We start from the raw sequence: 16,178 nt of genomic DNA, 5'->3' as shown, positions 1-16,178 counted from the left end.
CTGATTACATCCATTTGTTGCTTGTGAGATTGAGCCCATTTCAGCTTAAGCCTGAGGTTTTCCATGTGACTCCGTCCATAATCTTGAATAACAGCCTGCAAGCGATGTGCAAGACTGATCCAAGCAAAATCCATGTCCTCCTGAGCTTCTGCATGCAAGAAAGAAAGCATATCCTCCCAATGTTGAAGCTCAGTGGGGATCATGTGAGATCGATGAGTGGTGTTGTCTTGCATGGTAGGCGAGTTATTAAAGTCTCCACACAAAAAAGCATTAGACAGCCATGGATATTGCTTGAGGGAGGCCCACATTTGAGCTCTTATCGCAGAAGTTTGAGAGGCATGAACCGATGCTATTTCATAAAGATCGGCATGACAGATGCATCTGATTACCATCCATCGACCTTGGGGGTCATTGTAAGCAACTGTAGGCTGCATATCATGTTTCACCAGCATGCATACCCCCGAAAAGTGCATTGTACCAGCATAAAAGATGTCATAACCAGCAAAGTGGCCTTGCTGGCCAGCCAATAAGTGTTGATTGTGTTACTGTAAGGAAATTACATCGGGGTGCATTCTATGTACATAGTGCCAAAAAAGTCTCCACTTATTGACATTGCAAAGACCTTGGACATTGTATGTAATGCAAGTAATTGAAGCAGACATAAAAGATATGTACAGTCGAACTGAGAAACATAATAAAGGTACAAGGTGTCAGGCATCAACCATGACATCGACATCCACCTGGCCTTCTAAATCAATAGCTCTATCGTCCTCATCATTGTCACATACGGGAATGCCCTTCTTGAGCACATCAACCCACAATCGAGAAGTCAGACTATCAGCAGGGGTAGAGGCCTGACCAGGGGTGGAAGTAGAGGCATCCCAATGTCTAGATTGTAACGATCGTGGCTTAAGCGCAAATACCTTTTTGGGTTGCTGCCAGGCACCCTGGGGAGAGGCATTAGATTCTGAAATTTTGCCCTTTCCCTTATCCTTTTGCTTGGCTGAAACATGGACCACATTGTCTTTGGAAAGAGCAGATTTAGATGTCACATCACCCAACTTGCTAGGCATAGCCTTAGGCCCTGGACCATAAGTTGGAGAGGTAGTATTTTCTGTAGCAATAGCCGTAGGTGGGAGTTGATGCAGGACTGCAGGACACTGTGAAGCTAGATGGCCAAAGTTATGACAAGTAAAACAAGCACTTGCAAATACTCCCCATTTCAAGTCAAAATATTTTTCGCCCAAGGGAACATCCTCCACCTCTACCGCAATAGAAGGAGGGGTTGGGTGATCTGTATCCCAAAGAACACAAAACCGATTTCGATTACCCAAAGGACGGGGTGGGCATACAACTTGCCCCAAAGTAGCTGCCAGACTAGGTAACTCAGCCCTCATATAGTCATCCCAAAGAACACAAAACCGATTTCGATTACCCGAAGGACGGGGTGGGCATACAACTTGCCCCAAAGTAGCTGCCAGACTAGGTAACTCAGCCCTCATATAGTCCGGAAAATCCACTACCTCAACCCATATAGGGCAGTGATGTCGAATGAGACCGTGATAATCCTTATTTGGCGACCATGGCATGACATGAACCATTTGTCTGCCATAGAATAGAGGGGACATCTCCAATATCTGCTGACGATATGAGGCATCCAAAAAGTGCACTTCATAAAAACCTCGAGAAGCAAAGTATACTCCTTCAACAAAGCAACCTCCCAACAAAGCCTGAACCCACTGAGCCACATCATTTGCAGAAGGTAACTTCCCAAGGAAAAAAATGATAACTGCTTGCTGAGAGAACTTGCGGAGAGGAGTGACCAATGAGGGCAGCTTCAACTTATACTTAAGTGCCGGGGGAGGTTTTGCCCACTCCTTCTGGCTCTGGTGGAATTCATCCTTGAGCATATCGAAAACATAGTGAGCATCTTCAGAGGCTGAAGTACACAATTCGACTTGCTGTCTTTTGGGGTCCCAGGACAAGTCCTTCCGAGAATAACTTTTAATATGATCCTCCATGGAGGTAAGTAGGGCAGGATTGATATAGCAAAAGAAGAAGAGAGCAGACAGCCGGGGCCAATAATGGCCAAAGTCATGACGAAAGAGGGCAGCAGGGATTATGCATAGATATGGAACGAGCATACACTTTTTTTTATGAAACCAGTAACTATATTATTAACATGAAATCAATGTACATGACATTAGACTCCAAAGAAACGGGCACACACACTTTTTTTGAAGTAAAATCCAGTGTATTTATATTCTCATAAATTTACAAGATGGGAAGTCTCCAAAATAGAGAGTATCCCAAAGATCAGAAACATAAAAAGAAAAGCTCTATGTAAGAAGCATGGATGTCACCCTTATGGCAGGCATCATATAAGGATTGCCGCAATGAGGCTCGAAAAGATTCATATGACTTATGAATCTGGCGACCCAAGTATGCCAAATTATGCTCATTCCAAATCTATGGCTCGGGAAACGGAGTCAAAGATGATCTGAAATTCTTCCAAGGAGGTTCCTAGAACACGGGCAGTGCCAAAGCAAATGAGGGACAGTCTCTGAAGGAGCTCGACATCGTAAACATGTGGATGGTGCAATGTGACGTTTGGCAAGTGTGATTCCCACTGACAAAGTGCCGGTCATGCATCTCCAAAGAAAAAGTCTTTGTTTCAAAGGCATTTTACACTTCCATAATATCCGGAGATTCTTCCGCCACCATGAAAGGGGCTTCCTGATATGCCACAGAGTATTAGCATATCGCTGAATCCATGGAGCAGGCTGAAGAAGTCTGTAGGCTTTGATGGAGGTCAAGAGAGGCAAAAGAACAGGATGAGAGCATGTAGCAGAGGGTTGCAATTGCCAATCCATAAGCCTGTATGTGCCAGCCACAGGAGGAACAGGGAGAAGAGGATGTAACAAATTAGCAATTTTCTTCCATATCAGCCTATGATGCATTCCCAATGCATAGGAAGCAGTGGCCTGAGGAAAAGATAGGGCATAGCCCTGATCATCTACCACATCATTTATGTATCCAATTCCCAATTTCAAGAGATTATATGCCCGAATAGGTTCCTGTAAAGGAATTGGAATGTCAAAGATGGCACTCCAATGAATACTTTCTTTCCTCATCGAGTTTGTCCCCGAGCAGTTATCAGGAGCCCATTTGACCTTAGAAAGTACTTGTTTCCATTCAAGTATCAGAGCAGTAGAGAAAGGACAGCCAGGTATCTTCCCTACAAATCTCCCAATGACAACCTCCCAATGATCAGTAGTCCAATGGCCATATGCCGATGTCCTCACGTTGACACACATGGATGCTATCATACAAGTCCATGGCTGTTGTTGACGGAAAAAAGTATGGAGCATAGTCGCCTTCCTTGCAAGTACATGATATCTTATATTGAGAACATTAAGTCCACCATGCATCCTAGGAGAGCACACCATTTCCATCTTCATCAGTCTCAATGCTTTCACAGCATTCTTTGTCCTCCATAACAGCTCCATAGCTTGAGACATAAAAGCAGAAATATCTCTGGGGGACCAATGTAACAAAGGCAAAAAGAACTGAACATAGGACATTACAATGGGCTGTACTATTCTGAGCCTGACATGAAGTGGCCAGATAGAAATTTTCCAAAATTCCAATTTATGTTGAAGTCTTTGGAAGATCCATTTTAACTGCTGCTTCTTGGTGATATGCCATCCTATAGGATATCCCAAATGCCTGACTACATCTTTGGAATGCATCACCTAACCTAGCCAGAGAATAGAATGCCAGTCACATTGTTTCAGAGGAAGCAATTTAGATTTGTCAAAATTGACATGCAATCCCATATATAATGCATATGTATATATCACCTTCTATATAGACTTGTCACCTCGTAACATGCATATATTATATCTCACCATACAAAAAGTTTTTACCATTTCTTAATGAGACAAAAGCATTACCTGCCTTTCAACAGCATTTGTACCAGATAAAATAAAAATGCATCTCAGAGCAAATCAGAACTTTGAATCTGACTCTTCACCTGAATTCTAGTAAGCATCCTACTGAGCAAACATGGATTAACTCATAATGGACCTATTTTCCATGATTGGCATTCCTAATGATCTATTATATGGTCCGCCGGCAGGTGATAGAGCCCTGCTCTCTTCAGGATGTACCACTTACTCCCTTCACGGCTTCTCATGCTTTAGTGGACACCTCTTGGGAGATCTTGGCTAGCATTGCCTCTTGGCACATTTGGAGAGCCAGATGTACAGAGGCCTTGGATGGCACCCAGATACACCCTTCACAGGTGTTCACGGGTATTTGGACTGACACGGTTCACACTTTGATAGCCATTTGGGCTAGCATGAAGCATGCAGGGCCCTTCACGGGCAGCCTCTTCTAGAAGGACTGTATTTCTTCGAGTTTGGAAGGGTTTTTCTCGGAGGTTTCTACTAGATTGAGATGGCACTATCAGCCCCAATTCTTTCTTTTTGGGTCTTGAGCTTTTCATGCATTGCATGGTGTATCCCGTATGGAGCTTGCTCTAACGGTTTTCTTTAATACTTAATAGAAGTCTCTTTTTGGAAAAAAAATGATCTATTATAGTTTACCATTATATTTAGTTAAAGAAAAACATACAAAGAGCTTTTAGTGCACGATGCATAGCTTTCAACACTAAAATGAAGTGTACCCTAACCATAGCAATCTCAAATCTCACTGACAATGCCATACGTTTTGGTCTATTGCTTGAACATTTCAAGTAATTTGAGCCCTCTATCGAGAATGTCTTCCACTTTTGGACTTATCAACCTACTTTGAAAAGCCACTGGAGTTATAGACCAATTGGGGTGCCTCATGCAGGTTAGAAATGGAGAACAATCAAACTGCATGTATCAACAAATACGATACAAAACCATTAGACTGCATATTATATTGGGAAAAACTTAGCTCCCTGCCAGTACACCCCTCAGATGTGGTGAAGGACATCGTACCCGATCTGCAAACCAGCTTTCTTTCTTTCCAGTTTTGAACAGAGCCAATTGAAATTCCTCCTACCAAAGAGCAAAAAAAAAAATGAGACAGTTTCCCCTTACAGGATATAACGGGTTTAATACATTAATGCTTCGCCTGAAGTATCACAAAACACACATCGACATTTTGAGAAAGCATCACAATCACAATCACTAACAAAACTGTCATAAACAATTCACATTGGGGCTATCACAACATAAAACAATTCCATTAAGTCAATAAGACTGAATCCCCTGAGTGACATGCCTTTGAGATAAAGGAAAATATTAAGGTTCCCCTTGTCTTCTTGAAAATTATATTCACTTCAAGAACCAAGTTTTCCTCGAGCGCACTATCTTAAGCCCTTTTGTTAATCATTTAAAGAACCAGCATATGATGTGAGTCATCTTGCAAAAGCTTCTACAAAGGCGTTTTCACATAAAGCACCTGGTTTATCACACCATCATCTATCACAGCACTGCTTATCTTTTTGAATAATTCGTACAAAGCCTCCACCTCGCTCACACTGACTGCAACCAATCGAATGACTAATTAGAACCCTTGAGCTCATGCTTCAACTCATATCTTTAAAAGACTCCCTTCAAATTGAAGGTATTTAATAGCTGAATCGCATTATACATAAGCAAGTAGAAACAAAAATTGCAGTTTGTCCATGAAACAATAACTAAATCATATTGTTGCACTCACAACCACATCAACTTAGATAGATCCCCTCAAAATCATTGTATAGAGATACCCCACGAGATCACATGATACAAAAGAGTGCCAATAACCACAAACAAAAAATATGCCACCTGGACAGGGCTAAATGTGTGGATTTGTGTTGCCTATATGTGACCACATAGGAACCACACATGCTTTTTTTTTGTGAAACCTGTAGCTATATTATTAACATGAACTCAATGTACATGGCATTAGGCTCCAAAAGGAGCCTAATGGAAAAACTCAAAAACAGTCAGAAAACACTTGAAGACTAGTAGCATCCAAGTCCTTTGCAACATAACTATCATATAAAGATTGCTTGAGGGACATTCTGAAGAAGGCATATGCCTGAGGAAACTGTTATCCCATCCTAGAATGCAATCTCTGTGTCCAAATGGTCCATAGTAGCCAGAAACGAGCCCAGTGAAAGAAAAGGAGGAAAGGAGACATCTGAGATGAGAGGCATCCAAACATCCAAAAGAGTTTCCCGAATCTGATAGAGGAAAATCGAAGCCGCAGCAAATGAGAGACATGAGTGAGCAATACTCGAGAGTGCGGGCAGGACCATAACAAGTGGGGAACTGTCTCGCCAGGATGAGAGCAACGAGGGCATGAAGAGGAAGCAATACGACGTGCTGCCAATTTCACCCCAACGGAAAAAGCTCCCACTATACATCTCCAAAAGAAAAGCCTCTGTTTCAATGGCAATTTGGCTTTCCAAATTTTCTTCAGTTGTAATTGCCACCAAGATAAAGGCCTATCCAAATTCCAAAGAGTGTTGGCATGCTTATCAATCCATGGCGGTGGAAGAAGGAACCTGTAGACCATCGAGGAAGTGAGATTATGCATTGAAAGTGAACAGGTACCAGGAGATGAGGAAACCAAATTCCAGTCCAGTAGTCTGTCCTGTAAAACAGCGGAGGAACAGGAACAAATGGCTGCAACATAATTGTAAGTGTTCTCCAAATGGGTCTATGATGCAGACCCAAGGGGAATGTCCTGCAAGCTTGTGGAAATGAAAGCACATAACCATGTTGATCCACAACATCTCCGACAATTCTTATGCCCAATTTCATAATATTATATGCTTTAATAGGTGCCTGTAAAGCAAGAGGCGATTCAAACACCTTGCTCCAATGGATGCTTTCCAAGCGAAGAGAATTACCATGATGGGAAGAAGCACCTGACCATTTAGCATAAGAAAGAATTCTCTTCCAATCATGAATAAAAGCTGTAGAAATAGGACAACCAGGAATTTTCCCCTGAAAAGTGGTCATGACTGCTTCCCAGTGATCTGTAATCCAATACCCATATGAATGGGATGTCATGTTTCCACACATAGCTGCTAACATAATAGCCCATGGCTGTTTTTGCTGGAAAAAATCAGCAATCATAGTGCTCTTTCTTGCTAACATATGAAACTGAAGATTGAGTATATTCAGTCCCCCATGAGTCTTAGGAGAACAAACAGACTGCATGGGAAGTAATCGCAAAGCCTTTTTGTGAGATTTGCTTTTCCAAAAGATCTCCATAGCTTGGGACATATAGGAAGCCAAGTGCCTGATAGACCATGGAAGAAGAGGCAAGTAAAATTGCACATATGCCATAATGATGGACTGCACTATCCGAAGTCGAACATGTAGAGGCCAAGTGGACAAATGCCAGTATTCCAGCTTCTTGTTAATCTTTTGAAGCACCCATTTAAGCTGTTGTTGAGGGGTAATATTCCAGCCAATGGGATACCCTAAATGCCTCACAATGGAGATCGTTCTGCCCAAGCATGATTGATCATAAGAAGAAGAGTGTTTTTGAGATCACCCCAAAATGCACGGAAGAATTCAACTGTCAATCCATCCCAGCCAGGAGCTGTCTTTACGTAAATCACTCAAAGCATCATCCAGTTCATGAAGCATAAAGGGCTGCTCCAATGCATGAGTCTGTTCCTGAGACAGTATAGGCTGAACATGCACAAGAAATTGAGACCTCGCTGCATTTACTTGCATCGAATGATCAGGCTGAAGAGAAAAGAGATGCTGGAAATGACGAGAGCATTGTGATTCCAATTCTGATTTGGAAGTGGTCCAGGTGCCATCATCTTGCCTAATCCTACAAATATCCTCCTTTCGCCTATCCGCATGCAGGCTTTTCAAGAAAGCTTTGGAGGAGCAACCTTTATCCAGAAGGGGTTTCATGCGAGCTTGGATTAATTTACGAAGATCATTTTGATGGATGATATGAACTGCATAAGCACAAGAGTCCTGCTCAGAGGAGGTGAGCTGCCTATGAGAACTGATTGCATCCATTTGTAGCTTGTGAGATTGAGCCCATTTCAGCTTAAGCCTGAAGTTTCCCATGTAACTCCATCCATAATCTTGAATAACAGCCTGCAAACGATGAGCAAGACTGATCCAAGCAAAATCCATGTCCTCCTGAGCATGTAAGAGGAGGGGGCGGACAGCCACTCTCACCATGTTCTGAAATTGTTGATGAAGCAAATAAGCACTATTAACATGGAGTACGCGACGACCAAAGAAAGGCATATCATCTGTCAATTATGCTACAGATAATGTCAAGCATACTGGAAAGTGATCAGATAGCAAGAGGGAATTATCAACCCGTAATGCACATGTAAAACTAGCATACTACTGAGCATGCAACAGATACCATCTGTCAAGTCGAGCCCAATAATGAGTAAAGGCATTGTGATGGTATGTATAACCCATATCTCTATCCCTTGTTGAGAGCCATAAATCTTCTGCGTGCAAGAAAGAAAGCATATCCTCCCAATGTCGAAGCTCAGTGGGGATCATGTGAGAACGATGAATGGAATTATCTTGGATGGCAGGCGAGTTATTGAAGTCTCCACACAAAAAGGCATTAGGCAGCCATGGATATTGTTTGAGAGAAGCCCACATTCGAGCTCTTGTCGCAGAAGTTTGAGAGGCATAAATAGATGCTATTTCATAAAGATCAGCATTATAGGTGCATCTGATCACCATCCATCGACCCTGGGGGTCATTGTAAGTAACCACGGGCTGCATATCATGTTTCACCGACATGCAGACCCCCGAAAAGTGCATTGTACCAGCATAAAAGATATCATACCCAGCAAAGTGGCCTTGCTGGCCAGCCAAGAAGTGTTGGTTGTGTTCTTGTAAAGAAATTACATCGGGGTGCATTCTATGTACATAGTGCCAAAAAAGTCTCCACTTATTGACATTGCAGAGACCTTGAACGTTGTATGTAATGCAAGTGATTGAAGTAGACATAGAAGGTATGTACAGCCAAACCAAAAAGCATAGTAAAGATATAAGTTGTCAGGCCTCAGCCATGACATCAACATCCACCTAGCCTCGTGGATCATTAGCTCTATAATCTTCATTATTATCACATACAGGGATGCCCCTCTTTAGTACATCAACCCACAGTTGAGAAGTGAGGCTATCAGCAGGGGTAGAGGCCTGACCAAGGGTGGAAGTAGAGGCATCCCAATGGCGAGATTGTAACGGTCGTGGCTTGAGCGCAAATACCTTTTTGGGTTGCTGCCAAGCACCCTGGGGAGAGGCATGAGATTCTGAAATCTTGCCCTTTCCTTTATCCTTTTGCTTGGCTGAAATCTGAACCACATTTTCTTTGGGAGGGACAGATTTAGATGCCACATCACCCAATTTGCTAGGCATAGCCTTAGGCCCTGGACCATAAGTTGAAGGGGAAGTGTTTTCTGGAGCAATAGCTGTAGGTGGGAGTTGATGCAAAACTGCAGGACATTGTGAGGCTAAGTGACCAAATTTATGACCAGTGAAGCATGCACCTACAAATACTCCCCATTTCAAGTCAAAATATTTTTCACCTAAGGGAACATCCTCCACCTCTACCGCAATGGGAGGAGGGGTTGGATGATCTATATCCCAAAGAACACAAAATCGATTTCGATTACCCGAAGGACGGGGTGGGCATACATGTCGAATGAGACCATGATAATCCTTATTTGGCGACCATGGCATGACATGCACCATTTGTCTGCCATAGAATAGAGGTGACATCTCCAATATTTGCTGACGATATGAGGCATCCATAAAGTGCACTTCATAAAAACCTCGAGAAGCAAAATATACTCCTTCAACAAAGCAACCTCCCAACAAAGCCTGAACCCACTGAGCCACATCATTTGCTGAAGGTAATTTTCCTGGAAAGAAAATGATAACTGCTTGCTGAGAGAACTTTCGGAGAGGAGCGACCAAAGAGGGCAGCTTCAGCTTATACTTTAGGACCGGGGGAGGTTTGGCCCACTCTTTCCGGCTATGGTGAAATTCATCTTTGAGCATATCAAAAATATAGTGAGCATCTACAGAGGCTGCAGTAGAGAAGTCAACTTGCTGTCTTTTGGAATCCCGAGACGAGTCCTTCCGGGAATAACTTTTGAGCTGGTCTTCCATGGAGGTAAACAGGGCAAGATTGATGAAATAGCAAGAAAAAGCAGAACTGTGCAGAAGGTTTTGTACAAGCAGAAAGTACGGAAGTAGTACGGGGCAATCAGTGCAGATTGTACGGATTGCACGGAACCGTACATAATGTACGGATGTACGGAGGGGGCTGTACGGAAAGAGCTGAGCGGTACGGGAGTGCTGATAGGGCGCGCAGAAGCTGTACGGAGGAAGAAGATTGGACGGGGATGCTAAGAGGGCACGGGGAAAGTAGGCTGTACGGAAAAGGGCGAAGAAGTACGGATATCCGAATAGAGTTTCAGAGAAGGTACGGCAAAGCGATGAAAACAGTGGCTGAAAGGGTCGAGGCTATGCAGGGAAGAGCTAGGCCAGACCGTACGACTGTACGGTGAGTGTACGATAGCCGTACAGTTGTACGGACAGGCGAGGAGTCTGTACGGGACCCTGTCGAAGCTCATCTCGCTCAGCGTGCACTCTCACACACTTTTTTTTTTTTGTGGGAAGAAATATTTTATTGTTGTAGAATAATTACATTCATAGTTACTTCAAGAACGAAGTAGCTACTACTCAACTAAAGATCTCAGTATAAGCTGCATACACATCCTGCTGCCTTAGTGAACATAGTGAGAGGCAGATAAAATTGTATGTATGCTATCAAAATGGATTGTGTAATTCGCAAACGAACATGTAATGGCCAAGTTGCAAGCTTCCAATATTCAAGTTTTGCCCTTAACTTTACTAGCACCCAATCAGTTTGTTGTGAACGGGTGAGTCCCTAGCCTAGAGGATAACCAAGATGTCGAATGAATTGAGAAGCGAGGACAATTTCCCCAGGCCACAGAAGGTTGTGCCATTCCTGTGCATGTAACGGCAGCAATTTTGATTTCTGAAAATTTACCCGAATGCCAGCAGCCAATCCATATGTGGAAAGAGCATGCATAATCATGGACAGATCAGCCCGAGTATTTTTTGGAGTAAAGAATGAATCATCAGCATATGCCTGAGCAATCATGCTGTGACTGCCAAGAATCTCCAAACCGTGCAACTGGTCAGTGTCCAAGAGGTGATCCAGATATTGAAGCAGTGGATGAGTGGCTGTGGCAAAAAGTAAAGCACTCAGGGGACATTCTTGCCTGACAGAACAAGCAAGAGTCCAGGATGGAGAAATATCTCCTGAAAGTATGCACGCAGCTTCACTATCTTGATATAGCCAAGCGATGAGTTGCTGCATTTTTGTGCCAAAACCCAATGCTTGCATAGTCGATAAAATAAAATCCCACTGAATAGTACTAAAGGCTTTGGCAATATCAACTTGCAATAACAAAACATCCTGCTGTGTGTATGTATTTGGCATATTCAATTCCAATGTAGGCATTAGCAATGTTATCTGTGATATGCCTACGCCGGACAAAGCCATATTGAGCACGATGCAACCCATCATGTAAAAACCCCTTTAGCCGATCAACAATCATTTTGGTAGTGATTTTGTAGATTACGGGCATAAGAGTGATAGGTCTCCAGTCTGCCAAAGACTCACAAATTTGTTTTTTGGGAAGGAGTTTAACAAGACCACTCTTCCATGTGTCCGGCATTTTCTCATTTTGCCACACAGCATTCACCATATATAGCAATGAATGCTTCAAAATAGGCCAATATTCTAGAGAAAACTCGACTGTTAAACCATCCCATCCTGGGGATTTCCATCTGCCACATGATTTGATCGCATCTGACAATTCCCTCTCGGTAAAGGGTTCCTCCAGTTCCAGAGCTTGAGTAGGGGAAATGATAGGAGAAACATGTTGCAACAGTAAATTTCGTGCAAGCAAAATCTGTTGCGAGGGAGGAGCTGCAGAGCCGAATTGCTGAGAGAAATGATGCACACAAACAGAAGCAAGCTGTGACCGTGAAGTAGTCCATGATCCATCAGGCATAAGCACTCTGCAAATTTATGTTTTGATTCTCCTCTGATGTAAACTTTTGAAAATTTCTTTGGAAGAGCAGCCTTTATCTGTAAAGGCTCTTTGTCTTGCTCTAGTCTCCCATTTTGCCAATTTCCTGTGATCATTTAGTTTAAGACAATGTCTAGCCTGGCATAGTGTTGTTTGCTCATGCATGGACAACGAACGATGATGACTGAGTTCTGTGAGGTCTTGACAAGTGGATTTGGCCTGAGCAATGGTTTCCCTCAGAGTCTTCATGTAAGACTTGCCATAAGCTCTAATCACAACTTGCATTTTAGAAATAAAAGAATCCCAGGCACCATCAACGTGAATATGGCTGCTAGAGGAAAGACAATGAGCTGCTTCAGTAACCATTGCCTTGAAATCAGCATGTTACAAATAACTATTGTTTATGATTAGATGTCTCCTTTGTGGCAATCCATCATCTGGCATATTATGAAAAGATAACCGCAACCATAATGGTGCATGGTCTAAATGCACAAAGGCATAGTCAATCCACATTTTGCATGTAAAATCCCCTTTTTTTTGGAGAGCAACACTATACCATCGATCCAGACGTGCCTGATAAGCGGAAAGAGCATTATGTTGAAAAGTGTAGCCCGGTGACAAAGGCTGCAATTCCTTCCAAAGGTCAACCAGATCCAGATGCAGAAGTAGTTGAGACCATGCATGCCTTTCAGGAGATAACATATGGTCATGTCTGGAGGTGTTGTCTCCCTGTTGTGGAGCATTATTGAAATCCCCACATATGTAGGCATGATATCTCCATGGATATTGTTGCATGGCATCCCAAATTGCAGTTCTTTCTCTAGAGGACTGAGGTGCATAAACTGAAGCAAATTCAAACACCTCTCCTCTAATAATGCATTGGAGAACAAGCCATCTGCCTTTGTTGTCATTTAAAGCAATGACTGGTTGAAGCTCATGTTTGATCAGAAGGACAACCCCTGAGAAAGAGTGCTCCCCAGCATAGAAAATATCATATCCACAGTAGTGTCCTGTCTTGCCTGCATAAATATGTTGGTTGTGTTCTTGTAATGCCACTATGTCAGGCTGAAATCTGTTGATGTACAGCCACACAGATTTCCATTTCCTACTGTCACACATGCCCTGGACATTGAGTGTAAAACATTTGATGTAAGCAGTCATATATACAGATATTTATGGTAATGTAACAACTATGTACAGCAGCCAAATTTATGATGTCAGCCTTGCATTTCTATCTCAGGGTCGAGGCCTCGCCCTTGAGAAGAAGTGGCCGCCTGAGAAGTAGACAGCAAAGCAGCAACCTCTTCTTCAGGGAAGAGTATTCTGCTGGCTGTTACTGCAGCCCATGTAATCCCAATCCCTGTATTTATCTTTGGGGTATTTCCGCTAGAAGATGCACCATTCCAAGTGCGGGGGGGTGGAATTCTTCGAGCAGAAATAACTTTTCTTGGACTTTGCCAGCCATCAGTTGAAGGTTGCTGTCCTTTGGTCGAGGATTGAATAGCAGGAGGTGAATGTGAAGTGAGATTCCCATTGGGAGCCATTGGAGCTTTGCCTTTATCCTGACTCCCAGAAGGCTGTCTACTGCTTTTATTTTTGTTGGCAACTAGAGCAGGAGCATCTTTGGTAGGCATGTGAACTGACAAAGTGGCACGAGGCATTTTATGTTGATTCATTGGACACTGTGAAGCCATGTGTCCAAACTTTTTGCACTCAAAACAGGCCCCTGCAAATAAACCCCATTTGAGTTTATAAAAAGCACTTCCCATGTTCACATTATTCACCGTGACTGAATAAGAGTCCGGTGTGGGATTATCAATATTCCAGAGAATGCAAAATCTATTTGAGTTGCCATTTGGCCGTGGTGGACAGACCACTTTACCTAAAGATGCTGCAATTTTAGGCAGAAGTGAGGCCATACATTGTGGGAAATCAACAACTTCAACCCAAACCGGGCATCTGTGTCGGATTAAAGCCTGAAAGTCCCTTGTGGGAGACCATGGCAAAACATGCACCATTTGCTGCCCAAAAAAAAGAGGTGAATGTTCCAAAAGCATTTGTCTGTGGATCTCATCCACCATGATAACCTCAAAAAAGCCCCTGGCTGCATAGTGTACTTTACGAACAAAAGAGCCAGCCAATGTGCGTGTCAGCCAGTTGCCTATCTCTGCAGCAGGTGGCATCTGGCCTGGAAAAAATAATATGACTGCATTCTTAGCATATTCTCTGACTGGATCCACAATTTCATCGACCTCAACCATGAGGCCAACTGAAGGAACCGAGTCTTTCCACTCTTTCCTTGTATCTGCAAAGCCTTCATGCATTACATCATGTACCAGTTGAGCCTCCAGAGTATCATGCATCACGTCATGCTGACCCTCAACCTGCTTTTGCTTCTTGCAGGGAGTGGAGCGTTGCTTTTGAAACGTTTTTTCATATGAATATTCTGCCATGAATGTACGGCAGGAAGTACGAGATTGTACGGACGATGCTGAGCTGTACGGAGGTATATACGGTCTGCACAGAGAAAAGTCTGACTGTACGGTGGTACGGACATGGTACGGGAAGGCTGGCCTGTACGGACAACGGACTAGTGTAGTGAAAGACGAAGACGTACGGACGTACGGACGCCGTACGACGACCGTACAGATGTATGGACAAGGCTACGCAGGTTTCCTAACGAGGACAAAACACAAATTGACGTACACCTCACCGAGATCGCACTTACACAATGCAAGCAACGCACACACACCTAGGGGATTGTACAAACGGTACGGAAGAGCAGCAGAGGATGCGGGCCTGTACGGAACAGCTGAGGCAGGCTAGGACCTATACGGAACAACCGTACGATCTGTACGGGAAACCGTACAAAAGTCACGACGGTGACTGGAGGGCGCCGGACTGTGACAAGCTCGCAGAGATTGCACCACACACCAAACACACACACACACACACACACACTGCACGCTCTCTCTCTCTCTCTCTCTCACACACACACACCCCATAGGAACCACACATGCACAAAGGGATACATACATGCACACACGCTTAATCTTATAATAACCACCCAAAAAAAACATGGGCACAAAATCAAATTCATTGTGAAAGAAAAGCAACATTAATAGTGTAGGAAGCAAGTACTAAAATCACGACATCGTTAAGAAGTCATCACACAAAGCACTTCAACCTTGATAAACATGAAAATTACAACTATGCTCAAGTATGCGTAGAACAAAGATATGTCTCAACATATACTTGCTTATAATATGCTAAAATATTTTTAAATCAACACCCAAATCACATATCCAATGGTTTCCATACGAGCCAAGAACACATTCATAATTGCATAGCTTAGGCCTAATGGCAAGTAAGGCAAGCCATGAACACAAGTGACCCTACACAAAGTAAACCAAAGAATGTTCTTCATTCAAAGATTGATATTAAACACATCGACCAATCACACTCAACATATATACCATATTTTGACATGAATAGTTTGATTCACTAAACCAATTGCTTGGGCTGCCAAAGGTATTACTTTAGACCCAATGAGGCATAGGCTAGGAATCAAGTATTAAGAATGGTAGATGACATGTGTAAATAAGGGCAAATACTACTTCTACATTCTTGTTATTCATTTCCCCCAACTACAATCTTTCTACTTCCCAAAGAATCTAGTTCAAAATCAAAACACATCAACCTCCAAGGCGTTGGCCTATTGGTTGGGGTATTGGACTTCCAATGTTCAACTCATGGGTTCAAATCTTTGAGGCACCAACCTTCAAGGCATCCCATAGTAGTTCTAGGAAAAGCATATGGTTGCACTTGGGACCCTGTACTAGGTCAAGAGAGATATGCTTGCCCTATCTTGGCGGGCCTACACTTACAAATTTGTGGGGGGTCAAGCACGCTACTTGGAATTGCACATGAAAAGGAATCATCCATATCCATTGTAAGCATATCCAATTGACCAATCCGATTATCTTGTTCACATATCACATCATACTATTTCTTAGCTCACACTTGCCCATGCAATCCATACGACACAAGG

The 16,178-nt window shown here is 43.0% G+C and overlaps 1 protein-coding gene across 2 annotated transcripts in view; it reads right to left on the bottom strand.

Annotated features, from left to right (window-relative positions):
* Window positions 1-16,178, bottom strand: part of LOC147900677 (calcineurin B-like protein 3) — a 132,791-nt gene that overhangs the window by 55,757 nt on the left and 60,856 nt on the right. For both annotated transcript variants that reach the window (XM_087376255.1, XM_087376254.1), the window contains 2 exons: window positions 5,458-5,540; window positions 4,992-5,051 (listed from right to left, as the gene is read on the bottom strand). In XM_087376255.1, coding sequence (XP_087232381.1) covers window positions 4,992-5,051; window positions 5,458-5,540 — 143 coding nt within the window. The remainder of the gene's footprint in view (window positions 1-4,991; window positions 5,052-5,457; window positions 5,541-16,178) is intronic.

Source organism: Dipteris shenzhenensis, chromosome 6 (assembly GCF_047967505.1).
Source record: "Dipteris shenzhenensis isolate YYH24624 ecotype China chromosome 6, Dip_SZ_1.0, whole genome shotgun sequence".
NCBI lineage: Eukaryota > Viridiplantae > Streptophyta > Polypodiopsida > Gleicheniales > Dipteridaceae > Dipteris > Dipteris shenzhenensis.
This window is presented reverse-complemented; position numbering and strand designations above follow the sequence as displayed.